Source organism: Crotalus tigris, unplaced genomic scaffold, assembly GCF_016545835.1.
Source record: "Crotalus tigris isolate CLP2741 ecotype Arizona unplaced genomic scaffold, ASM1654583v1 scf7180000018590.67127310178:1205815, whole genome shotgun sequence".
Lineage (NCBI taxonomy): Eukaryota > Metazoa > Chordata > Lepidosauria > Squamata > Viperidae > Crotalus > Crotalus tigris.
Genome location: NW_024097092.1, coordinates 352,054 through 377,056, shown reverse-complemented (window position 1 = coordinate 377,056; position 25,003 = coordinate 352,054). Strand labels below are relative to the sequence as shown.

At 48.2% G+C, this 25,003-nt stretch overlaps 1 protein-coding gene across 2 annotated transcripts; it reads right to left on the bottom strand.

The window, feature by feature from the left end:
• Positions 1 to 191: 191 nt before the first annotated feature.
• On the bottom strand, positions 192 to 24,536 carry EMC1 (ER membrane protein complex subunit 1). Of its 2 annotated transcripts, XM_039355048.1 has the most exons (23): positions 24,393 to 24,536; positions 23,356 to 23,480; positions 23,129 to 23,194; positions 21,670 to 21,763; positions 21,459 to 21,587; positions 19,761 to 19,887; positions 19,345 to 19,494; positions 18,468 to 18,635; positions 18,144 to 18,215; positions 16,380 to 16,502; positions 14,820 to 14,916; positions 14,524 to 14,640; positions 14,190 to 14,198; positions 12,587 to 12,786; positions 10,512 to 10,661; positions 9,548 to 9,709; positions 9,316 to 9,435; positions 7,258 to 7,395; positions 6,620 to 6,793; positions 6,285 to 6,495; positions 5,094 to 5,178; positions 3,960 to 4,089; positions 192 to 1,352 (listed from the first exon to the last, which is right to left on the bottom strand). In XM_039355048.1, the coding sequence occupies exons 1-23, from the start codon at positions 24,497 to 24,499 to the stop codon at positions 1,173 to 1,175; spliced, it is 2,934 nt and encodes a 977-aa protein (XP_039210982.1). In that variant the 5' UTR covers positions 24,500 to 24,536; the 3' UTR covers positions 192 to 1,172. The 2 variants fall into 2 exon arrangements, with proteins under 2 accessions (XP_039210982.1, XP_039210983.1); XM_039355049.1 differs by lacking the exon at positions 14,190 to 14,198.
• Between the last annotated feature and the right edge of the window lie 467 nt (positions 24,537 to 25,003).

The following is a 25,003-nucleotide window of genomic DNA, read 5'->3' as shown; positions in this document are numbered from 1 at the left end:
AATTCAAGTAAATCTCTGGCCCAAAGAGTTTGCAATCTAAAATCTTTTTTGTTATTTTGTATAAGTTTTAATTTTTTAAATTGAATAAAAGTTGATGAAAATAACGGTGCTCCTTGGGCGAGGGTTGCAAGCCTGCATTTCCAGGGAACTCTGCCAGTTATACACACCTCCAGGGAGCCAAAAGAAGCAAATTCGCTGTTATTTCTTTTATTTCTGCTGTGCCTGATCTTACAGGAGGAAAGCTCGGAGTTCACACATTTTTTCCGAAAGAAAATGCAAATTTCTACCCTGCGAACTCCAGATTTGCCCACTGTGACCCAAAATCCCCTTCAGAATAAATATAAATAAACCGACCAGTGGGGTGACTCTTAGCAAGCCACTTGCTTGCCGTCAGGAGAAAAGAAAGCACATTCAGGAAGATGCTTCATTTAGAACGTAATCCCTGCTTTTTTTAAAAAAAGCTTCAAGTACTCCTAAAACTCAAATCTGGACTGATCCCAAAAAATGCAATATAAATTAGGAATTATAAGACAAAGGAAATCTTAGAACAAAGGAGCCAATTAAGAAAGGGAAGTTTTAAAATTCAGTGCAGGGAAAAGACAGACTGTCTCTCTCTAAATTCCTTGCTAGGGATGCTAAAGATTGAACAGGCTCACTCTCCCCAGTTTATATCCATTTTTCCAAATTCATCTTCTGCATTTCCAAGCTTGATTTTTCACACTTTCTCCAAGAGTGTTGTCTCCCTCCCCCCCCCCCCAACCACTTTCTTCCGTTGAAAATCCGAGAGGGGAAGAGGGCAGAAAAAGTCTATAGAGAAATCTGGCTGATTCTTTGAATCAGCTAAAATTTCAGAAGGAAATGCAGACGGCCTGTTTCATCACGGCTTCAGGAGTCAAAATGGTCATTGTAGAAAGTCAACAGCAAAGCAGTTCCGCAGAGCAGGCGTCGAAGGACGGGGATAACATATTCAAAGCAGCTTATTTCACAGAACCGTTTCCGTAGTGAATGGAGACGGGTTTGGGGGCAACAGGCAGCGCGATTCCACACCTCTTTTCCTCAAGAGGCAAAAGGGCAAGTGCTTCCCTTCCAAATGAGGCTGCAATCCTCCAGGATCCCCTCGCGAGGGCTCGGCCGTCCACCCTCCAGGGTGGGGTCTGTGTGAATCTCTCCTGCTACCGCCACGCGCGGTTCAGCAGCTTCACCTGAGCCAGCCTCTTGGTGATCATGGTGGCAAAGATCAGCCCGAAAAGCACGCTGCTAATCAAGACGTAATCGTAATCATCTTTGAGGACGTCGAACTGTTTGGAAGGATAAACTCTGGTCTGGTAGATGTCTAATCCGTAAGCCACCACCTGAAGGAGAGAAAAATAAGTAAAAAAGGGTTGCAAACTGTAATTTAAAAGAAAAATATTTTACAGGGTGATGTACCGTTGGTATTTAGCACCAGATAAGTTATCAACAACGTATAAAGGCATTTAACAACGACAACAACAATAATAATAATAATAATAAAAGTTGGAAGGGACCTTGGAGGTCATCTAGTCCAACCCCCTGCTCAGGAAGGAAACCCTATACCATTTTGGACAAATTGCTGTCCAGTCTCTTCTTAAAAACTTCCAGTGTTGGAGTATTCAGAACTTCTGGAGGCAGGCTGTTCCACTGGTTAATTATTCTAACTGTCAGGAAATTTCTCCTTACTTCTAGATTGCTTCTCTCCTTGATCAGTTTCATTTCAAATGAATGTTAGAAATGTAAATGTAAAGAGGGGGCTTTTTACCATTTATGGTGGACGTGTGACAAAGCAAGGAAATATTGGAGCAGGATGCATACGTTAATACAGAGAATTCTTAAAATGAATATAGAAAGAAAACCAGAGAATTTTCTCTTGGGGCTAAGGGACAAAGACCTGGAAAAAAAATATGGAACCTCGATGTTATTTATGTTGACAGCAGCAAGAGGACTCTACGCTCAAAAATGGAGGACCACGTCGATTCCCACAAGGGAGGAATGGCTGCAAAAAAACCCGATGGGAGCTGGCAGAGATGGCTAAACTGACTGTACTGGTTAAAGAAAAGAATGCAAATATTTTTATTGCCACGTGGAAACTGCTCCTAGATTTTGTGCTTGAGGTGGAAAAAAGTGAAATTCTGAAGTTGGGCTTTGCCGATTAGATAGATTTGATGTTATTCAAATGGCTAGTTTATATTATTTTGTAAAAAATTAAAAAAAAATGAGTTTTGATGTTGATATTCTATTTTACTGCACCAAAGAAAGTCAATGCCTTTTTCCCCCTTTTCTTCTTCCTTCCCTCACTTTTCTATTCCCTTTTCCCTTCCTTATCTTTCCCGCTATTTTCATTGTATTGTATATTATAAGCTGATAAAAACTTATAGGTGGAAAAAAGAGGGTTGCAAACAGTGGAGTCTTGCACGCAAATACACGTAGTCCTTGACTTACGGCCTCAACTCAGCCTAAAATTTCTGTTGCTAAACGAGACATTGGTTAAGCGAATTTTGCCCCATTTTATGACCTTTCCTGACATGGTTGTTAAGTGAATCACTGCAGTCATTCAGTGAGTCACATGGCTGTGAAGTGAATCTGGCTTCCCCATGGAGTGTGCTTGTCAGAGCCCAGGACACTGCAACTGTCATAAGTTCATGCCAGTTGCCAAGCTTCTCAATTCTAATCACGTGAGCACTGGGGATGCTGTAATGGTCGTGTGAAAAAGGGCCATAAATTTCATTTTTCGGTGCTGTTGTAACTTTGAACGGTCTCTAAAGAAACTTGTTAAATATTAGCATGTGCGGAAATGGACAGGCTCACAATGATATTAAAAGATAAATGTGGATCAGTTTATTATGAAACCTGGGATAAATTTTACCGCTGGAGGAATTTGAAGAGGACAGTAGTGATTAAAGACGAATGTTAAGATAGAAATATATGTTATTTTAGAACAAGAATTGTATATAAAACTTAGATGTATATGTAGAGATGAATAATTGATTGTAAAAAGTGGAATAATCTGATAAGAATGTATACACTGGGATGTCACGTCAAATCCAATGTTTGTTTGTTTTTAATTGTATTATAAATAAAATTTGTAAAAAAAAGAAAAAAAAAGAAACTTGTTAAGTCGAGAACTGCCTGGATCAGGAGCCAGACAAGCATTAGGTGGCAGGGCTCTTCCCCAAAGTGGATTAATCTAACCACACACCCCTTGAGGAGAGTCTCAAGGTAAAATCCTCTTATTCTTGTTATCCTTGCTGTTTCCACTCGGGGGAAGACTGTCCCTGAACATGGAGGTTCCATAAGGCTATTGTGGCTGCAGTTATTGATGTCCTTTTCTTCCAAAAATCTCAGCAGAAGACATGGGCCAGGACAAGAGTTTACAGCAAAGGCCCCCAACCTTTTGGGCACCAGGGACCACCGGGTCCGTGGAGAGAGATTTTTCTGCAGACCGGAGGGTGCCTGGTTTTGTGTGCTGCCTGCAACCCGTGGATGGGGCTTTGCTTGTTTATGTGGACCGGTTGCTGCCATGCCACAGCCCGGTCCTGGTTCATGGACCGGGGGTTGGGGACCCCTGGTATAGGGTCTCCTGCCTGAGCAGGGGGCTGGACTAGAAGACCTCTAAGGTGCCTTCCAACTCTGCTATTCTATGATTTTGTAAGAGTCTCCTGCCTGAGGTTGGGCAGGACTAGAAGACCTCTTCCAACTTTAGTTATTCTGAAATAATTGGAAAATTCAAGTGGTACCACGAGAGCCCTCCCTCCGCCTTTTTCACCCATGTTGAATGATCGCCAATATACTGGGCCACGGACTGGGGGTTGGGGACCCCTGGTTTACAGCATTTTGACCACTTTAAGAGGAGCGGACTTCAATTCCCAGAAATCCCCAGCCGGCTGGGAATTCTGGGAGTTGAAGTCCACCCCTCTGAAAGCTGCAAAAACATCGCAACTCACCAGACAAGTGGACTCCAGGCCCGATGGGGCCGTGTAAATGCCCTTCATCCGGGAGACGGTTTGATTGTAGTTGATGAACCGCTCGGCGTGGATTTGCACATCCGGGGAGTAAGGGATCAGGTTTTCTTCCCTGAAATGAACAGGAAAATAATCTCCGTTCCACCTCTATCTTTTAGCGTTTGCTCGGAATGCTCTCTTCCCAGCTTATCCTCCTCCTGCTAGTTCTCTGCTGCTCCTTGCAATTTGTTAATTCTTCTTATGCGGCCTTACAAAACCCTGGCCGGAGCGCTCAGTCCAGGCCAGCCAAGCCCATCTCCCCCCACTGGATCCGAGCCACTTCGGCTGCTGAACACGTGGCAAGTTAAATGTCAACGCTGCAAATATTGTATATTCTTGCTTTTGACAATATGCAGAATTGTCTGGTAAATATGGGGTTAATAAAGAGCAGAAGGGGCGTTGGGGGTAAAGCCCGGGAAAGAAAGAGGAAGGGAACATTTGACCTTCACACTAATTGGATAATATGAGATATGACAGCTAATTTAGGGAGGGAACATGCTGATAATTTAACTGCTCAGAGGAAGAGAACTTAGATCAGTGGTTCTCAACCTTTTTAATGCCACGACCCCCCAACCGGTCGTAAGTCGAGGACTACTCAACCGGTCGTAAGTCGAGGACTACTCAACTGGTGCAGCACCGTTTGCAGAAGAGGACTTTTGGCAGGCTCAGCAGGGCAGAGACAGCCTGGACAATTCCTATTGGCTTTTGAAAGCCAATAGAATAAAAGGGAGGAGCACAGCTAAGGAAAAGGGGGGAAAAAATGGCGGACTGCGTTGTTTGGCGACCCCCGTGAAATGGTCGTTCGACCCCAAATGGGGTCCCGACCCACAGGTTGAGAACCACTGACTTAGATCCTAGCATCCCTCTGTTGTGCCTGTGCCGACATTTTGTAACAATAAAAGACTTTTAGGAAAATCAATGCCTGGACGTTCTTTGGAATGTTTCATTAGCCGGAACCACAACATTAAAAGCACTTGGAAGGTTCTGGCTGAAATTTGAGACGCCCCAAAGCACCCCACATCAGCTTCCCCTATCTGCAAAGTCCTAATTGCCCCCCCCCCAAAAAAAATTCCTCACCTCGTTTGCTCTGTGGGGACCTCTGGACGCCGTGGATCCAGCAAAGCCTTGGGGAGAGACAAAATGGCCCCCGAGGGAAGACCGACTGTGCCCAAGAGAAAAATGGAGATGCTTTGAAAGAGGGAGGGGGAAGCTCTTATCGTTACAATAGATTCATCAGTGCTCAATTAGGGGGGACAATTCCTTCTTTTTTTTTCTTCTTTTTTTTAATTCACGTTTTTTAAAATGTTCTTTCTAGTTTAGGTTTGCCTCTCTTTTTTTTCTTTTAGACTTTGTATTTTAATCTTCTGCATGAAATTAAAAAAAATTGAGGAACGTAACAGAGTGGGAAGGGAGCTCGGAGGTCTTCTAGTCCAACCCCCTGCTCAAGCAGGAGACCCTTGTGCGACTTCAGACAAAGGGTTCCCCAATCAGGAGAAAGCCCCGTGCTCCTTTCCCTGGAGGAGAGAAGGCGGAGGCGTGCATTCGCCCAGGGACCGCGAGTGGCTGTTCAGAAAAGGTGGCCAGCCTCGCACACGGCACCCGAGTCCCAATCTGGCATCCCAAGAGACCGCACGCCTGCCTCATCTGATCTTCCCACGTCAAGCTCTAGAGCAGGGGTCCCCGACCTTTTCCGGATTGATGGCCAGGGGGGGGGGGGGAGGAAGGGAGAGTTTTGTGGGAGGGGCAGGCACACACGCACAAGTACCCATTGCTTGCGTGAGTGGGGCCGAGAGCACCTGTGATGCTCACAATGAGTGCAGCAACAAGTGCCTGTGACGCTTGGGGGAGTGGGCCAGCAAGCGCCCACAATACTCTCACGAGTGGGGCCCCAAGCAGCTGCAAACGCCTGTGACCCTCACAAGTAGGGCCTGGAGCAGCTGCAAGCACCTGTGACCCTCACATCAGTGGGGCCCCGAGCAGCTACAAGCACCTGTGACCTACACCAGAGTGGGTCTCCACGCGTGCATGCGTCCACACCAGCCAGCCATTCACGCGGCCCGGTTGTGAATAGGCCCTGGACTGATAGTGGGTCGCGGCCCCCCAACTGAGGACCCCTGCTCTAGAGGTCTTGATCTGCTCTACAGTGGACGCCCCCCCTGCTCCCCCCCTTGAAACCAGGCGCACTCCTTGGCCAGACTGCCTGGGCAGGGGGAGGTGGGGGTGGAAAGCAGACCGCCCGGCCTCCCTCCCTCGGCCCCCTTCCTTAACTCAGCAGATGGCGACTGGTGACGCCCCGTTCGGTGAGGGTGGCTTCCATGGCGCTGATGGCGGAGGGGAAGATGTAGGACTGCTGCAGCACCTGGGGGGAGTGGGGCCGGTCCAGCGAGCTGAAGGCCGTGGCGTTGTACTGCGTGGTGCCCTCGTACAGCTCCAGCACCGTGAACTCGTTCCGGCGGGCCTTGGCGTTCCAGTACAGGTACTGTGGAGAGGAGGAGGGTTAGGGTCTTTGGTTGGATCCTCTTAACCACAAAGCCACGTTCCTCAGGTCCGTGGGGGGGGGTGTGTGTCTCTTTCCTGCTGCTCTGGGAGGGGCAAAGTCTTACCACCACCCAGTTCTCCGAATGGACAATGTGCACCGGCCCCTCGGCCTTCTTCTGCACTGAGGAGTGGATGATCCGGCCGGTGACGCCGTCAATCAGGTAGATTCCGATGAAGGAGCGCTCCGGGTGGGTGTCCGTGCTCTCGGTCACGACGGCCAGCAGATTGGGGTTCAGTGACTGCGAGGGGGGAATACAAGACCCCCAGGCTTCCTTATGCAAAAGGCTCAGGGGCCCTGCACAGAGTGGGGGAGGGAAGGAGGAGAAGGAGAGGAGGAGAGGAAGAAGTGGAGAGAGGTGGAGGAGAGGAGAAGAGGAGAGAGGAAAGGAGAAGGAGAGGGGGGAAAAGGAAAGGAGGAAGAGAGGAGGAGGGGAGAAGGAGGAAAAGGAGGAGGAGAGGAGAGGGGAGAAGGAGATAGGAAAGGAGAAGGAGGAGAGAAGGAGATAGCAAAGGAGAAGGAGGAAAAGGAGGGGAAGAGGAGGAGAGGAGAGAAGGAGAAGGGGAAAGAGGAAAGGAACAGGAGATGAGAGGAGAAAAAGGAGGAGGAGAGGAGAGAAGGAGAGGAGAGGAGAGAAGAGAGAAGGAGAAGGAGGAAAGGAGGAGAGGAGAAGGAGGAGAAGGGAGCTGGCTTTCTCCCCCTCACCTTGTACAGGACACTGCGGTCGCCCATCACCCGGCCTTGAGAGTGGACGTGTTCGTTGGCCCGCTTCCCTTTCACCGTCACGATGCGCTGCAGCTCAGGAGGGATGGTGACGTCCCAGGTCTCTTCCGTGGTCAGATCCTGGAGGGTGGGGGAAGGTGGGGGGGAAGAACCAGCGTGGTCAAAGGCTGGTCCAGAACTGGCCACTCTCCCCCCCCAATTCTCCCAGAGGCTCAGGCTGAAAGGAGACGGACCCAGAAAGGCCGGCAGTGACCTCCGCCGACTTAGGGGAAGCGATTAAATGGCCTAAAGATATTGATATATTAAACCAGGGGTAGGCAACCTTGGCTCTTTTATGACTCATGGACTTCGACTCCCAGAATTCCCGAGCTAGCCATGTTGGCTCAGGAATTCTGGGAGTTGAAGTCCACGAGTCATAAAAGAGCCAAGGTTGCCTACCCCTGTATTAAACGCTTGTTCCTCTCTCACGAACCGAGGTGTTTCAAAATGGAACCTGCAACCTAACGCCTTGAATTCCTCCTACCTTGCAGTATCGACTACGTATTTCCATTATACAACAGTATTAAGTGCTCCATCTTTACTACTTTATCTGCGTATTCTACCCCACATGCCAGCTAACTAGCTAAAATAAATAAATAAACAAATGTATTCTATGCCACACACTAGCTGACTAGCATGCACGCATGTATAAATGGACGGACGGAGGGACAGATGGACGCTTGAAAGTCCAGTCAGAACAAAGGAGCAGGTCATCCAGGAAAATTTCCCTTCATTTGAAAAATAAAAAAAACTTACTGGCACAGAAGACATTTATAAGCGAAGGGGAACAGGACAAGAACATCCTGCTGATAACGTTACCTAGTCTGGTAATGAAACGTTCAGGAATTCTATGGAAACAAGCTTGGAGAACAAACCACAGCCAAAGTCTAACACTGGAGTTACAAGTGTTTTCCATTATTTCAAAAAACTTACTGCCCCCCTCCCCTTTCCAATTCACTGATTTCTCTCCCTCTCCCTCTCTCTCTCTCTCCCCTCTTTCTCTCTTCTCTCTCTCTCTCAGTCTTTCTCTTCTCTCTCTCTCCTCTCTCTTCTCTCTCTCCTCTCTCTCTCTCTTCTCTCTCTCTCCTCTTTCTCTCTCTCTCCTCTTTCTCTCTCTCTTCTCTCTCTCCCCTCTCTTCTCTCTCTCCTCTCTCTCTTCTCTCTCTCCTCTCTGTCTGTCTCTCTTCTCTCTCTCCCCTCTCTCAGTCTGTCTGTCTTCTCTCTTTCTCTCCCCTCTCTTCTCTCTCTCCTCTCTCTCTCCCCTCTGTCTCTCTTCTCTCTCCCCTCTCTCTTCTCTCCCCTTTCTCTCTTCTCTCCCTCCCCTCTGTATGTCTCTCTTCTCTCTCTCTCCCCTCTCTTCTCTCTCTCTCCCCTCTTTCTCTCCTCTCTCTTCTCTCTCTCCCGTCTATCTCTCTTCTCTCTCTCCCCTCTGTCTCTCTCTTCTCTCTCTCCCCTCTCCCCTTTCTCTCTCTTCTCTCTCTCCCCTCTCTGTCTGTCTCTCTTCTCTCTCTCTCCCCTCTCCTCTCTCTTTCTCTCCCCTCTCTTCTCTCTCCTCTCTCTCTCCCGTCTCTCTTCTCTCTCTCCCCTTTCTCTCTTCTCTCTTCCCTGTTTGTCTCTCTTCTCTCTCCTCTTTCCCCTTTCTCTCTTCTCTCTCTCCCCTCTCAGTCTGTCTCTCTTCTCTCTCTCCCCCTCTTCTCTCTCTTTCTCTCCACTCTCTTCTCTCTCTCCTCTCTTCTCTCTCTCCCCTCTTTCTCTCTCTTCTCTCTCTCCCCTCTTTCTCTCCCCTCTCTGTCTGTCTCTCTTTTCTCTCTCTCTCCCCTCTCTTCTCTCTCTTTCTCTCCCCTCTCTTCTCTCTCTCCTCTCTCTCCCCTGTCTGTCTCTCTTTCTCCCTCTCTCCCCTCTCTCCCCTCTCTTCTCTCTCTCTCTCCCCCCCCCTCTCTCTCTCTCTCTCTCACACACACACAGACACACACACCGCGCTTAGGAATCCAGGAGCCGTACCCTTCGCAGCCTCCGTCCCATCAGCTTCCCCCGCTGGGCATCTGCCAGGTAGAAGGTGACGGACGGGGCCGTGTCTTCCAGCTGCCGCAGGACGTTCTTGCTTGCTGGGAAGATGGTCACCTGCCGGAGGGAGGGAAGGGGAAGCGAACAGGCAAGGCCTTTCCAGCGCATTCCGGCAGGCAGGACGCCCGCCCACCCACCCACCCCACCCGCTCATCTCCTCCCTCGGCACCTTGTACTCGTCGTCAATCAGAAGCAGCACTTTGGCATAATCCTGATCCATGATGGGAAGCAGGACAGACTGGAGGATGGGGCGGCTCAGCGCCGGGGGGGCCACCTGGCTCCACTTGCCGAAGATGGGGTTGAAAACATAGAGCTTGCTGAGGCCCGAGTCCTGAGAGGCAGCAGGCAGGGGGGGGGTTGAGTGGGGGGGGCTGCACCCCTCTCTCAACTTACAGCCAGTGCTTTACAGTCCCACCTAAGGAGTTTACAGGGTCCCCCAACAACCTGGGTCCCCATTTTGCCGACTTCGGAAGGATGGAAGGCTGCGTCAACCTCAAGCTGGTCGGGATCGAACTGCCGAACTACTGGCAGCCGGCAGTCAGGAGAATCAGCCTGCAGTACTGCCTTCTAACTACTGCGCCAGCCTTCCTTCCCTTCCCTTCCCTTTCCTTTCTTCCTTTCCTTTCCTCTCCTTTCCTTTCCTTTCCTTTCCTTCCCAATAGCACTTAGACTTATATACCACTTCACAGTGCTTTACAGCCCTCTCTTGAGTGGTTTACAGGGTCAGCCTCTTCCCCCCCCCAACAACCTACATCATTTCGCTGACCTCAGAAGGACAGAAGGCTGAGTCAACCTTGAGCCGGTCAGGATCGAACTGCAGGCAGAATTAGCCTGCAGTACTGCCTTCTAACCACTGGGCCACCACAGCTCTTCCCAATATCTTTTGTGGCCACAGGCCCCCAAGACTTCAAATTTAAATCACATTTTTTTCAAGCTTTTGCGGACCCCTTGTGGCAACATCATGCCCCCCCCCCCCGGGGTCTCTGGACCTGAGGTGGATGAAAGAAGGCTGCTTCCCCTTCATTCCTCCCCAAGGACCGGCGGCTTTCTCTCTCTCTCCCCCCCCCCACTGGTCCCTTTCCTCTTCTCCTCTGGAGAGAAGACGGGAGGGTCTCACGAGGGGCGGCACCCACCTTGTCCTTGACCAACAGGGTGCATTGTGGAGGATGGGGAAAATGCGCCGTCGTCCTTTGGACCATCAGCTTGAACGAAGAGCCGGGACGCACGTCCTGGAGGAACTGCTTCCATAGGATCGTCCCCGAGCTGCTCTCTATTCCAAAGAGCTGGAAAAGGAAAAAAATCTTCAAATGTAGCTGCCCTTGGGAGGCACTCTGGGTATTGAAAAGCTTCAGGAGGAAAGAGGAGGAGGAGGAGGAAAGAGGAGGAGGAGGAGGAGGAAAGAGGAAGAGGAAAGAGGAGGAGGAGGAGGAAAGAGGAAGAGGAGGGAAGAGGAGGAAGAGGAGAAGGAGGAGGAGGAGGAAAGAGGAGGAGGAAAGAGAAGGGAAGAGGAGGAGGGAAGAGGAGGAGGAGAAGTAGGAGGAGGAAGAGGAGGAGGGAAGAGGAGGAGAAGGAAAGAGGAGGAAGAGGAGAAGGAGGAGGAGGAAAGAGGAGGAGGAAAGGAGAAGGGAAGAGGAGGAGGGAAGAGGAGGAAAGAGGAAGAGGAGGAGGGAAGAGGGAAGAGGAGGAGAAGGAAAGAGGAGGAAGAGGAGGAGGAGGAGGAAAGAGGAGGAGGAAAGAGAAGGGAAGAGGAAGAGGGAAGAGGAGGAGAAGTAGGAGGAGGAAAGAGGAAGAGGAGGAGGGAAGAGGAGGAGAAGGAAAGAGGAGGAAGAGGAGAAGGAGGAGGAGGGAAGAGGAGGAGAAGGAAAGAGGAGGAAGAGGAGAAGGAGGAGGAGGAAAGAGGAAGAGGAGGAGGGAAGAGGAGGAGGAGAAGGAAAGAGGAGGAAGAGAAGGAGGAGGAGAAGGAGGAGGAAAGAGGAAGAGGAGGAGGAGAAGGAGAAGGAAAGAGGAGGAAGAGGAGGAGGAGGAGGAGGAGGAAAGAGGAGGGAAGAGGAGGAGGAGGAGAAGGAGGAGGAAAGAGGAGGAGCGAAGAGGAAGAGGAGAAAAGAGGAGGAAAGAGGAAGAGGAGGAGGAGAGCTGCGTGGGAACCACGAAGCCCCCCTGACGCTGAACCAGCCCATCCTGTCTGATGGGTTGAAGCTTTCCTCTCCTGGCAACGGGACGTGTGAGGCCGTTTCGCCACAAAGCGAAGACTTTGCAAATCCGTCGATTTCCGTTCTCTCTCACCATCTGCCTGTGGAATGGCACCTCCACTCGCAGGAGCACTCTACCAGGTTCTGAAGACAAGTGGAAGGGGGCCGCCCTGCTGCTGGGGCCCTTCCACGACCCCATCAAGCCGAGAGGCCTCCTGTCTTTAGGACGGCTGCCTGCTTCTAACTTGCCAAGAGTGCGGGAGGGGGAGAGGGGAACCCGTTCGAATCCACAGGGGCTCCTTATCACTGTGAGAGCCGAAGTGTTGTCTTGGCCAGTTAAAGCAGGGGTCTTCAAACTTGGCCACTTTAAGACGGGTGGACTTCAACTCCCAGAATTCCTCAGCTAGCAATGCTGGCTGAGGAATTCTGGGAGTTGAAGTCCACCCGTCTTAAAGTGGCCAGGTTTGAAGACCCCTGAGCTAAGGTTTCTCCCCATAACAATTACTAGAAGATGTATTGGGCCACGTGAGAGTTTGACTCTTTTAATGATCTGCTCCCCACCATTGCTTCGGAGCCAGCTTTCCTTCAAACCTACCGGATTGTTTATTGCCTAAGTAAAGTTAACACTGGAGTTCGTGTCTCCAGGAGTCCCTTGGCCCAGACAGCCCTCCTGTCAACGCTGCAAATATTGTATATTCTTGCTTTGACAATATGCAGAACTGTCTGGTATTTTTGGGGTTAATACAGAGCAGAAGGGGGGTGGGGGTAAAGCCCGGGAAAGAACGAGGAAGGAAACCTTTGACCTTCACACTAACTGGATAATGTGATATATGACGGCTAATTTAGGGACGGAACATGCTGATAATTTAACTGCTCAGAGGAAGAGAACTTAGATCTTAGCATCCTCCGTTATGCCTGTGCCCACATTTTGTAACAATAAAAGACTTCTAGGAAAATCAATGCCTGGAAGTTCTTTGAAGTGTTTCATTAGCCGGAACCATCACACCTCCTTTCCTCACCTTTCCCGAGGCCGTGACAACCACGATCATCTTCTGAAGGTTGAATTCGTCCCGGGCTAAATTGTCAATGTTGATCTCATTCTTCGTCTGGCTCCGGGGCTTTCGGGCATCGTAGAACATCTTCCAGAGATGAGCGGTCCAGGCGTGGAGCAGGATAAGCTGAGAGGACAGGCGCTTGAAGAACATGCCCAGGAGGCCATCTGGGGGGGAGGGGGGGGAAGCAGGCACAGAGAACCACGATTAAGGAAAGGGCTCCGAGCAAAATACACCCTCCCTGCAGGTCCCCAGGGGGGAAAAAAGCTTTCTGGCAAAATTTAAGCTCAGCCCTGAAATGTGTTTTGCGGGAAGGCCTGGAAAGAAAGAAAGAAAGAAAGAAAGAAAGAAAGAAAGAAAGAAAGAAAGAAAGAAAGAAAGAAAGAAAGAAAGAAAGAAAGAAAGAAAGAAAGAAGGTGGGAAGGAAGGAAGGAAGGAAAGAAAAAGAAAGAAAGAAAGAAAGAAAGAAAGAAAGAAAGAAAGAAAGAAAGAAAGAAAGAAAGAAAGAAAGAAAGAAAGAAAGGGAAGTGGGAAGGAAAGGAAGGAAAGAAGGAAAAAAAGGGAAGTGGGAAGGGAGGAAGGAAGGAAGGAAGGAAGGAAAGAAATACAGGCCACAAGGCAGGCATAAAAAAAAGAGAGAGAGAGAGACTTCAGTATGAGAAGAAAGAAAGAAAGAAAGAAAGAAAGAAAGAAAGAAAGAAAGAAAGAAAGAAAGAAAGAAAGAAAGAGAGGGGAAGGGAAGTGGGAAGGAAAGGAAGGAAGGAAAGAAAGAAAAAAGAAAGAAAGAAAGAAAGAAAGAAAGAAAGAAAGAAAGAAAGAAAGAAAGGGAAGTGGGAAGGAAGGAAAGCAGTGCAGGCCACAAGGCAGCATAAAAAAAGAGAGAGAATTCAGTATGAAAAGAAAGAAAGAAAGAAAGAAAGAAAGAAAGAAAGAAAGAAAGAAAGAAAGAAAGAAAGGGGAAGGGAAGTGGGAAGGAAAGGAAGGAAGGAAGGAAGGAAGGAAGGAAGGAAGGAAGGAAGGAAGGAAGGAAGGAAGGAAGGAAGGAAGGAAAGAAAGAATCTCGCTGTCAATGCTGCAAATACTGTATATTCTTGCTTTGACAATATGCAAAACTGTCTGGTATTTATTGGGTTAATACTTGCTTAGAGTGGGGGGGGGGGAAAAAGCCCAGGAAAGAAAGAGGAAGTAAACTTTTGACCTTCACACTAATTGGATAATGTGACCTGTGACTGCATGAGAAGGGAGGGGTTTAGCAAGAAAAGCTTGATGCCAGCGAAAGGAAGTCAGATTCTGGCATCAACCCGTCCATCATGGTGACCGGCAAAATTGTAGCTCTAATAAAGACTTTAGGAAACATGCCTGAAAGTTCTTTGAAGTGCTTCATTAGTCGGAACCTGTGACACTCGCCACAGGTGAGCCGGAAGATGTATTGCCAGGCTTCTGGGCACAGGTATCCACACCCCCCGTGAGACCCCGTTCCAAAATCAGAAGCAGCCCCCAGAGAGCAGGCTGCCTCCCCCTCCCTCGCACACAACTTGAGCAAAATGGGACGTTGAACATTCAGGGTTACCTTGAATGGCTGATATCCAAGGCAGCAAGAAAAGGAAACACAAACCAGGGAACAATTCAACGTTTAGTCTTTGGAGGGGTGGAAAAACAAACAAACAAATCTGAACATAGCAGCACCCATCACACACACGGCCAAAACCAGATCTGGGGATTCTTGTCTCCCAGGATGTCCTCGTATCTCCTGAACAAACGGGGGCACAACCCAGGTCCAATTTCAATCGGCAGAACAGACCTTGGAGCTTCTTTAGGAAAATATGAATACTAGGCTTCTTTTGCAAGTTGAGTACTGGGCAAAATAATTCCCTCTCCCCCCCCCCCACGGCATCACTCCTTACCGGCTTTCTTCCCGAATTCGCCTTCCAGCTCTGCCTGGGCCCCCGTCAAGGGCAGATCGACCATCTCCAGGCTAACCACCTCGGCCAGAGATTCTTCCCGGCTCCACCAAATTTTTCCTGCCCAGAGTGAGATCAGGTGAGAGAGAAAAAAAAGCTCTTTTCTTCCGGCCATTGACGGACTCTCCCTGTGCCCAGCAAGCGAGGAGGAGGAATGGCTGCGAAGCTTCTGGTCCAGCTTCGGCCCCAGGAAGAGGAGCCAGGAAGGGAGGCGCACAACTCTGCCCTTGGAGGGGTACCTGGCAGTTGCAGGAAGAGGAGGAGGTGGTCCCCTGTTTGCACCAAGGCACGGTAGCCCACCGAGTCGTCCTTCTTCAAGAAGACCTGAATGAAGAGCTGCAGAGGGAACATGTGGATGAGCGATAGAAAAGGGCGCTCTCAAAGCAGAATCCTTGGCAAGGGATGCTATGGAGATTCTCCATCTCCCAGGTCAGGGTTGTCCCAAAGATGCTTTTTCAGAAGGCAGCTGGACTTTCCTGTTTTTCTTTGAAGACCTTTCCCTTCTCCTCTCAGAAGCATCTTTAGCTCTGATCGGACAGTGGGGAGTGGAAAGATTTATCCTCCTTGCAGACAGCTGGTCATTTGCATCCTTTTAGAGGGTCATTGAGGTCACCTGGAGGTTTGTCTGTGTCCTCAGAGTCACTTGACTGGTGCAAAAGGGTGTGGAGCCTTCTTCCTTTCAGCAGCTCACAGACCCATTTGCACTACTCAGGTGACCCTGAGGACACAGATAAACCTACAAGTGGCCTCAACGGCCCTCTAAAAGAAGGCAAGTGACCAGCTGTCTGCAAGGAGTATAAATCCTCCCGTTCCCCACCATCCGGTCAGAGCTGAAGAAGCTTCTTGGATGAGAAGCGAAACATCTTCAAAGGGAAAACAAGAAAGTCCGGTGGCCTCCTGCAAAAAGCCCCTTTGGGACTTGGCAAGGGATGTGTCAAGGTTCCAACTAATGAAACACTTCAAAGAACTTCCAGGCATTGTTTATCCTAAAAAGTCTTTATTCATGTAACAGAATGTCGGCACGCCATGAATGGGATGCCAAGATCTGAAATCTCCTCCTCTGAGCAGTTATTTTGCTAGCATTTTCCCTCCCTTATTTTGCTGCCATAAATCACATTCTCCAATCAGCCCGATTGTTCTGCCCTATTCCTTATCTTAATTACTCCCTACACACATTCTTTCTCCTCCCCTCCCAGCATCATCTAAGACAGTGGTGGCGAACCTATGTCATGGGTGCCAGAGGCGGCATGCAGAGCCCTCTCTGTGGGCACGCGCACCGTCGCCCCAACCTAGGCCTTCAGCTGGGTTTTATAAAACCTTTTTGCTTTAGGCCTCCGCCGCCGTGTACAAAAAAAAAAAGGTTCAATCAATCAGTCAATTTCAACTTCTCGTGGGAAAAAAAAAGATCTTGCAAAGTTGGAATTGATTGAACTTTTTAGTCCTACCCAGTCTGCTGTTACCACCGCAGCCACGCCCACCCAATGGGCCACGCCCACCCAATGGGCCACACCCACCTGGCACCCAACAATGCATAAGTGGGTTTTGGGTTGCAGTTTGGGCACTCGGTCTCTAAAAGGTTCGCCATCACTGATCTAAGATAACTCTAAAAATACCAGACAGTTCTGCATATTTTGTCAAAGCAAAAATATCCAATATTAGCATCTTTGACAGGATATGTGAGTCAAAAAACACAGCGGGGACGTTCGGATTCTAAAGCACGTGAGAAATGCCCTCGCCGAGGGACGGCTGTGGGCTGAAGTCCCCTGGGAACAAACCCGGCCAATCCAAAGGACCATTACCCGCTCAGGCCGGGTGCTGCTTTTCTCCAGAGTGAAGGTGATGAGGGTGTCCAGAAGCCTCTGTCCGGTTTCAGCCAGGTACAAGTTGATGGTGTAGGACTGGGCGGGGCAAGAGGGGCTTTCCTGCAGGGAGAGAATGAAGGCAGCAAAAGGGCCTTCAGCTTCTTACGAGGAACTGGCAAGGGAGCGAAATTTAACAGCACGCTTCGGATTCAAAGCAAGCACCCGTTTCAGGGAGCCTCAGACTTATCCAGGCAAAGCAGGATCTGGAAGTGTTTCAAAATCAGAGGGGGGAACAAGCCACCATTTAACCCCAGTTCTGTGAGTTCATTCCAAACTGTGGTTTGAGACCCTGTTTTGGTGGCCTCATACGTTCTATCTCAGGGGTCTTCAAACGTGGCCCTTTGACGACTTGTGGACTTCAACTCCCAGAATTCCTCAGCCAGCGTTGCACGCTGGCTGAGGAATTCTGGGAGTTGAAGTCCACAAGTCGTCAAAGGGCCACGCTTGAAGACCCCTGTTCTATCTCCTGCCCTTTTAACATAGAATCTTCTAGCACAGCCGAGAACTGTGGAGAGACAGGAAATGTTTATCTACGTAGGGGCTTCATTTAAAAAAAAAAGTTGGGGGCTGGAGATTATTCGGGAGTTTTGTCCCTGGAGATGCTCAGTCATCCAGGTCACCGTTATCCCAAAGGTGCTTTTTCAAGAGGCCACTGGACGTTCTTGTTTTTCTCTGAAGATGTTTCCCTTCTCCACCAAGAAGCTTCTTCAGCTCTGACTGGATGGTGGGGAAGGGAAGGACTGATATGGCTTTGTCTTTTAAACACAACATAGGAGAACAAACCCACCAGGACGAGAGTCAGCAGTCCATCTGCATTTAAGGGACCAAGGCCACTCTCTTGAAGACAGCAAAGTCCACATTTTGGACAGAGCGGATGTCTGGTTTGAAAGAGGGGTCAAAGAGGCCATCTGGGTCAAAACTGAACAGCCCTCTCTCAACAGAGGGGGAGGGACACAACATCATCTATCTCCAGTCTACCACACAGTCCTTTCAGCAGCTCTATTTGCACTACTCAGCTGACCCTGAGGACACAGATAAACCTCCAAGTGGCCTCAATGACCCTCAAGAGCAGTGGTTCTCAACCTGTGGGTCGGGACCCCATTTGGGGTCGAACGACCATTTCACGGGGGTCGCCAAACAACACAGTCCGCCATTTTTTCCCCCTTTTTCCTTAGCTGTGCTCCTCCCTTTTATTCTATTGGCTTTTGAAAGCCAATACAATCGACTCTCTTGAATAGAGTCTAATCCTATTGGCTTTCAAAAGCCAATAGGAATTGTCTAGGCTGTCTCTGCCCTGCTGAGCCCGCCATTCTGCAAACGGTGCTGCACCAGTTGAGTAGTCCTCGACTTACGACCGGTTGGGGGTCGCCGCATTAAAAAGGCTGAGAACCACTGCTCTAAAAGAAGGCAAAGGACCAGCTGTCTGCAAGGAGTATAAATCCTTCCTTTCCCCATCATCCAGTCAGAGCTGAGGAAGCTTCCTGGGTGAGAAGCGAAACGTCTTCAAAGAAACACAAGAAAGTCCAGTTGCCTCTTGAAAAAAGCACCTTTGAGGACCTTAGGGAGATTTGCACCCCAAATTCACCAAGGGCCTCGATTCGTAGCCTTCCTGCCGCAACATAGAGATGACAGAGGCCTCCCTTACAGAGCTGTTGTAAAAAAAAAAAAAGCCACCCATTTCAAGCAATGATGTATATTTACCCCTTCACCCTTGCAGGCGAGGACGGCCACCACAGTCTTCTCACCGGTAGTCGCAAAAGTCGCAAGGCTGGCCTGGACACAAGGGGGAGAGAGACGGCGAGAGATCCAATAGGGCATCACGGGTCACTTCCCACAACCCTCACCGTTCTCAGGAATTCTGGGAGTCGAAGTCCACGTGTTTTAAAGTGATCGGGGTTGAGAAACGCTGCTGTTAAGAGCCCGGAGGCCGCCGGAGTCTCACTCCCCGCCAAGGGTTCCTCGACGGGGGACGGAGGGTGGAGGGAGGCCAACCTCAGGAGATCAAGAGCCCCCCCCTTTCCTCACCTGTGGGAAATTCCGAAGGAGGCTCAAGACGCCATGCCGATATTGCAAGAGAGCAAAGTGGGTGGGCGACAAACGCAGGAAGAACTGAGGCCGGGGAGCTCTGGCTGGGTTTGGCTGGGAGGACAGGATGCGGGCCTCGGAAAGGTCCGCAAATTCCAGGCCGAGAGACTGCAGAAAGGGGGAAAAAAAAGAGAGCAGGTGTCAGAATCCAATTATATTTCATCTCTAGTTATCAACTATAGAAAACCCCATTTCTGCCTTCTCTGGATTCTGTCATCCGATGAAGGGAAGGGGGTGAACAAAGGGGCTTTCTGGCCCTCACTTCCTTCCGTACACTTCAAAGGAACTGATTGTGTGTATTGCTAAAAGAGCTAACCATAAGAATGGGGCTATTACCTTTCATATACTCCTCTCTGAAGTCTCCATCCAGCCGGCAGTAAGGAAAAGGGGGTGGGAGTGTAATGTCTGAGACTGTCGCTGGAAGAAGAGGGTGATGGGGTGGGACTGCTGGGGAACCCCTTAAAACCTCGAATGGGAGAGCTTGGACCCCAAGTCCTGTCTAGAACGCCTGCGACCATTTTCTCTTAATAAAGGATGCCTGTTGGAAGAACTATTCCAAGAGTTCGGTCTTCTTAAGATGCAAAGTGGGGCGGGTCCTTACAGCAGGCCTATCAGCCAAGTGAGCTACATAGGAAGTGAATACCTGGACACTTTACAACTGGGCTGGCCACATTTGACAGGAACAGCCTCCCTAGACCCCCAAATGGATTGCTCCGTCCCAGAATCCAGGTCCAGCTCCTTGCTCCACCCCAGAGATTACACAAGACCTGTGCAAAGGGACTCAGAAGAACTGCCAACCTGTTTCTGGACCCCTCACCTGCAGTGGAACCTCCTTCATCTCCTCCTCTGCCTCCAGAGACAACGTGTAAAGGGACTGGGTGGCTGGGTTCACACACACGAGCGTAGCTTTTTCCACGACATTGCAAGTCCCAACCAGATTCCTCAGCCAGGGAGCTGCCACCCTGATCTACAGGAAGCAAAGAGACGCACTCATTCCTTATCCCAGCCACCCAGTCCAGCTGGAATGAATCTTGGGCCAGCAACGCCAAATCCACATGGGAGAAAATTAACTGCTCGCTCAAAAGGCGCACAGGCGCACTCAAAATATTGACGTTGTGGTAGTTTTACCCTAAGAGAAAACGTTTTTGTGAGATTTACCGCCTCCCCTTCTCTCTCTTTCCCCCAGCCAGCCTCGGAAAGGAAATGTCATCAGAAGTCAAATTCCGGCTTCACCTGTCTCGTCATTTCACCATCCTCAATGCTGAAAGTCAGGACGCTGAGGTGGCTTTGCGGAGATATCCCGACAACGTGCACCATGCCTGTTCCGTGGGAATATACCAACTGATACTGGACAGTCTCGCTGATAAGGAAAAGCAGAGGTGAATTAGCCTAGCCAGGATTGTCAGTTTTAAGCCATGTTTCTCAGAGGTGCTGAACTCCTGAAATTTCTGGGTCAAAACGAAATCATTCTTAAGGACTGAAATAAAATACAGAGAATCAGAGACGACACTTAAGGTGGCTTCTTTTCAATCAGTATTTCAGGCAGTCCTTGTTTAGGGACTGCAATTGGGACTAGTCATTCGGTTGTCACTAACTGAAATGGTAACTGTCTTAAGTCAGCTTTCCTTTGCCTTAACACAGGGCTCCCCAACCTTGACCACTTTATGACTTATGAACTTCAACTCCCAGAATTCCTCAGCCAGCATTGCTAGCTGAGGAATTCTGGGAATTGAAGTCCACATGTCATAAAGTGGCGAAGGTTGGGGGACCCCTGCCTTAACAGACCCGCAAAGGTTATAAATGTTTGTAAAGTTTTTTTCTCCATCGCTGTTGTAAACTGTAAACAGTTGCTCCATGAGGCAGTTGCTAAACAAGGACAATCTATTGCCTGTTGCTAAGAAAAACTAAGCCGAAGAATATATTTAGACTAGAATATATATTTATATCTATATATTTAAATAAATATCTATATAGTTAGAATAGAATAGAATAGAATAGAAATATAGAATAGAACAGAATATAGAATAGAATATAGAATAGAATAGAACAGAATATAGAGTAGAATAGAATAGAGAATAGAGAATAGAATAGAGAATAGAAAAGAATATAGAATAGAATATAGAATAGAATAGAATATAGAACAGAATATAGAATAGAATATAGAATAGAATAGACTATAGAATAGAATATAGAATAGAATATAGAATAGAATAGAATAGGAATATAGAACAGAATAGAATAGAATACAGAATAGAATATAGAATAGAATAGAATAGAATAGAACATAGAATAGAATGTAAAATAGAATAGAATAGTAGAATAGAATAGAATATAGAATAGAATATAGAATAGAATATAGAATAGACTATAGAGTAGAATAGAATAGAATAGAATATAGAATAGAATATTGAATAGAATATAGAATAGAATGTAGAATAGAATAGAATTTAGAATAGAATAGAATATAGAATAGAATAGAATAGAATATAGAATAAAATAGAATAGAATATAGAATAGAATAGAATAGAATATAGAACAGAATAGAATAGAATATAGAATAGAATAGAATATAGAATAGAATGTAGAATAGAATGTAGAATAGAATAGAATAGAATTGAATTTAGAATAGAATAGAATCGAATATAGAATAAAATAGAATAGAATATAGAATAGAATATAGAATAGAATAGAATATAGAATAGAATATAGAATAGAATAGAATATAGAATATAGAATAGAATATAGAATAGAATAGAATATAGAATAGAATAGAATAGAATAGAATAGAATAGAATAGAATAGAATAGAATAGAATAGAATAGAATAGAATAGAATAGAGCTGGGTTTTTTTTTTCTGGCTTACAAAAATGAGTAGGGTTAGAGTTAGGGGGATTAAGAGGCTGTTTCTTAAGAGTCACCAAATCGACCCACCTTTCCGGCAAATGTTCCAGCCATTTTTGGTAACCGTTGGAGAGATAATGCAGGAGGATGGAACTTTTCTTCAAAATGGCCACATACTTCACAGCGTCTTGGAGTCCCACCAAACTAGCCATCTGAAAGCTGAGTTTAGTTGAAAGAATTTAATTTTAAAAGACGGGTTTCTTTACTCATTATTTAAATTACTCTTTCTAAAAAGACTCACCTGCCAGCATCCATCAAAACCTCCCAATTCAGGCCACCAATATTTGTCTCCCAAGAGCGCAGGATGCGACCCCCATTGGAAACCGTGATGGCATCTGGAATAGAAATTAATAGGAATAGAATAGAATAGAATAGAATAGAATAGAATAGAATAGAATAGAATAGAATAGAATAGGAAATAGAATAGAACAGAATAGAAGATGGAATGGAATGGAATAGAAAGGAAATAGAATAGAGTAGAAGATGGAATGGAGTAGAGTGGAGTGGAATTGAATAGAATAGAATGAAGAGAGATTGGAATGAAATTGAAAATAGAATAGAATAGAATAGAAATAGAAGAGAATATGGAAAGAATAGACAGATTATAGAATAGAATAGAGCAGAGCAGAACAGAATAATAACTTTCTCACTTTGAATGTACACTAATCGGTATACATTAAAATGAAATTTTGTTGCACACAGCTCTCAAAAGGGCACCACCTCCAATATGACAAAAATATAGAATTATGCATATACCTACAGACCCAGAGAAACAACACAGCCTAGTTCAGATGTATACATGTACATGGCAACAAAAACGCAACTTGTGAGTTTACCAAACGGACGGCATACTAGGGAGCAAAGCTGTGACAGAATCGTGTAGTCCTGCTGGAAATACTCGGAAACCTCCTCCCGGAGGGGAGCGACAGGAACAGGCCGTGAAGTGGGGGTGGGGGGTCTCTAACTATGCTCGGAGCTCTAAGCACCCAGGAGCGCTTGTAAGCAGCGTCCTGAATAACGGAAGCGAGCTTCCTGCAATCTTCTCGGCTGTCCTCACCACTCTCTGTGTGGACCGTCTGTCTGAGGCTCTGCTGCCACCGGGCCCAACAGTGATGCCGTTTGCTAAAACGCTCCCAATCCTGCCTGTGTAAAAAGTGGCCGGGACAGGAGGAGGAAGAGATACAGAAAACAGGCGCAGAAAATTCAACTCTGCGACAGGCCATGTCAAACCTTCTCCCACCGGATTTTCCAAATGCTACATTGGTCTTTCAGAGATATTTTTCAACTTGTAGGCTAAACCCCCAAACATCGAGAAACAACACTACAACCATTCATTTAGTGATCTTTTCGAAGTTACAACGGCACTGAAAAAAGGGACATGACAGTTTTTCACTTACGACCGTTGCAGCATCCCCCAATGGTCGCCTGATCAAAATTCAGACGTTTGGCAACTGGCTTGTACTTATGATGGTTGCAGTGTCCCAGGTGTGTGTGTGTGTGTGTGTCTGTGTGTCACGTGATCCGCTTTTACGACCTTCTGACAAACAAAATCAACCTGGGAATCCAGATTTGCTTAACAGCTGTCTCGCTTAGCCACAGAAAATTCTGGCTCAGTTATGGTGGACTCCTTGTGCTGCCCACCTGCAGAAAGAGCGCAAGCAAATGAGAAATGGCTACCAGGACGCCGTCCCCTTCCTCACCTTGGCCGTGGATCAGCATGGCATCCACTGCCCCTTCGGGAGTCCCTTTGTCCACATGTCGCCACACTGGGAGAAAAAAAAAAAAAAGAAATCAGACAAAGGCCCTGCCCCCACTCCCGAGGCAGAGGTCTTCCCATTTGGAGGAGGGCCTGATCCTCTGCAAGAGAAAGGAGGCCCTTTCGCTCCCCAGGATGCGCTCTAGGCAGGGACCCCCAAAAGACACGCACGGATTTCACCACTGCGGGAGTTCAGAGCAGCCACCACGTTCTCCTCAGTGGCCACAATCAGCTTCTTGGAGGCGGGGGAGGCTTCCAAAAAGGCGAATTTGAGCTTCCCCACGTACTGCTGCCTCCTGCAACAAAGGCAAAGAAAAACCACATTTTCACACGCTTCCCGCCGTCATAAACTGAAATAACTGGGTGAAACATTCTCTGCGCTGAAAAGAAAACATGGATCCCATGGGGCAAACTCTCGTCCCCAGTTCCCCCACTGGCCACAGTAGATAAGCCCAGCCACCCCCTCCTTCACCCTCTATTTATTGATTTGTAAAATGTATTGGCTGCTCTTCTTACCACAGAATAACTCCGAATGGCTTACACCTTAAAATCTTAAATATCTGTAAGGTTACACACCCACACCTGCAAGGCTCCCCAAGGCCCCGTGATTTGTTTAGTGCATGGCAAATAACCCTAGCACTGATGATGTTACGTAGTTCAGTCATGGAACGTCTGCAAGAAAACCACCAAACTCAGAGAGCACCAAGGACCCCACAATCCTTTTCTCCTCCTCTCTCCCTCCTCCACCCCCCATCTCCTCCTCTCTGCAAACCTTCCACTCCCTTCTAGCACTGATGATGTTCCCTAGTTGGGTAATGAAATGTCTGCAAGAAAACAAGCCAGCTCAGAGAGCACCAAGGACCCCACAATTTTCCTCCTCCTCCTCCTCCTCTCCCTTCGGGCACTGATGTTGTTCCCTAGTTGGGCAAGAAAACCCAGCTCAGAGACCACCTTCATCTCAACCCTGAGCTACAAATATTCTCCTTTATTAGTTACGGCCAATAACTCAGAGAAGCAGCTGCCTTCACCCCAGGAGCTAAATCAGGCCTGATTCGCCGCGTCTGGATGTTTCATCAACTCCACTAATCGCCTTCCTCTCGCCCCTCCCCCCCCCGCCAAAGCAAACAGCAGCGCTGGCATCCCTTATCTAGTGGCGGGGAGTTCCACAGGCCAACCCTGACGGGTCGAGAAGGCAGCCGGTCACCCACCAGTCGAACTTGCCCACTTGGTCCTCGTAGACGGCGCCCGCCGGCGGGAGAGGCCGGGAGAGGAGAAGGAGCGAGAAGATAAGCAGCGGCTGGCCGGGCGCCGCCATGACGACCCAGAGGGGACAGGAGCCGGAAGGGGAAGAAGCCTCCGCCGTCCCGTCAGGCCCTGCGCGACCATAGAGGTCAGGAGATAGAGTTCCAGCTTCGGCTTTCGGCCCATAGAGATACGAAAGCTGTAGAGTGACCTTGATAAAAAAAACAGGGCCACAGGGGAAATCTAGCTCTAGTCCAGTCCCTCAGCTGGCTTTCCGTGTCACATCTAAGGCGGGAATAATGTAAAAAAAACCGAAAGAACAAATGGAGAAAAAATGATCTATATATATAATTAAAGGAACACATAGATCTACAGTTGTCTTCCCATCAGGCACCGCGCGGAAGGCCCTCAACCGAGAAGTGAAGGGCCTCACCGGGGGGGGGAGGAGGAGTTGAGAGGCATCGGCGAATATGGCCTGATTGGGAAAAAATAAACAAAACGCAAAATAAATGAAATAAACACTCGAAATAAAATAAAACAGCGTTTGAGAAATCTTATAAAGAGGCTGGTAGGCAAC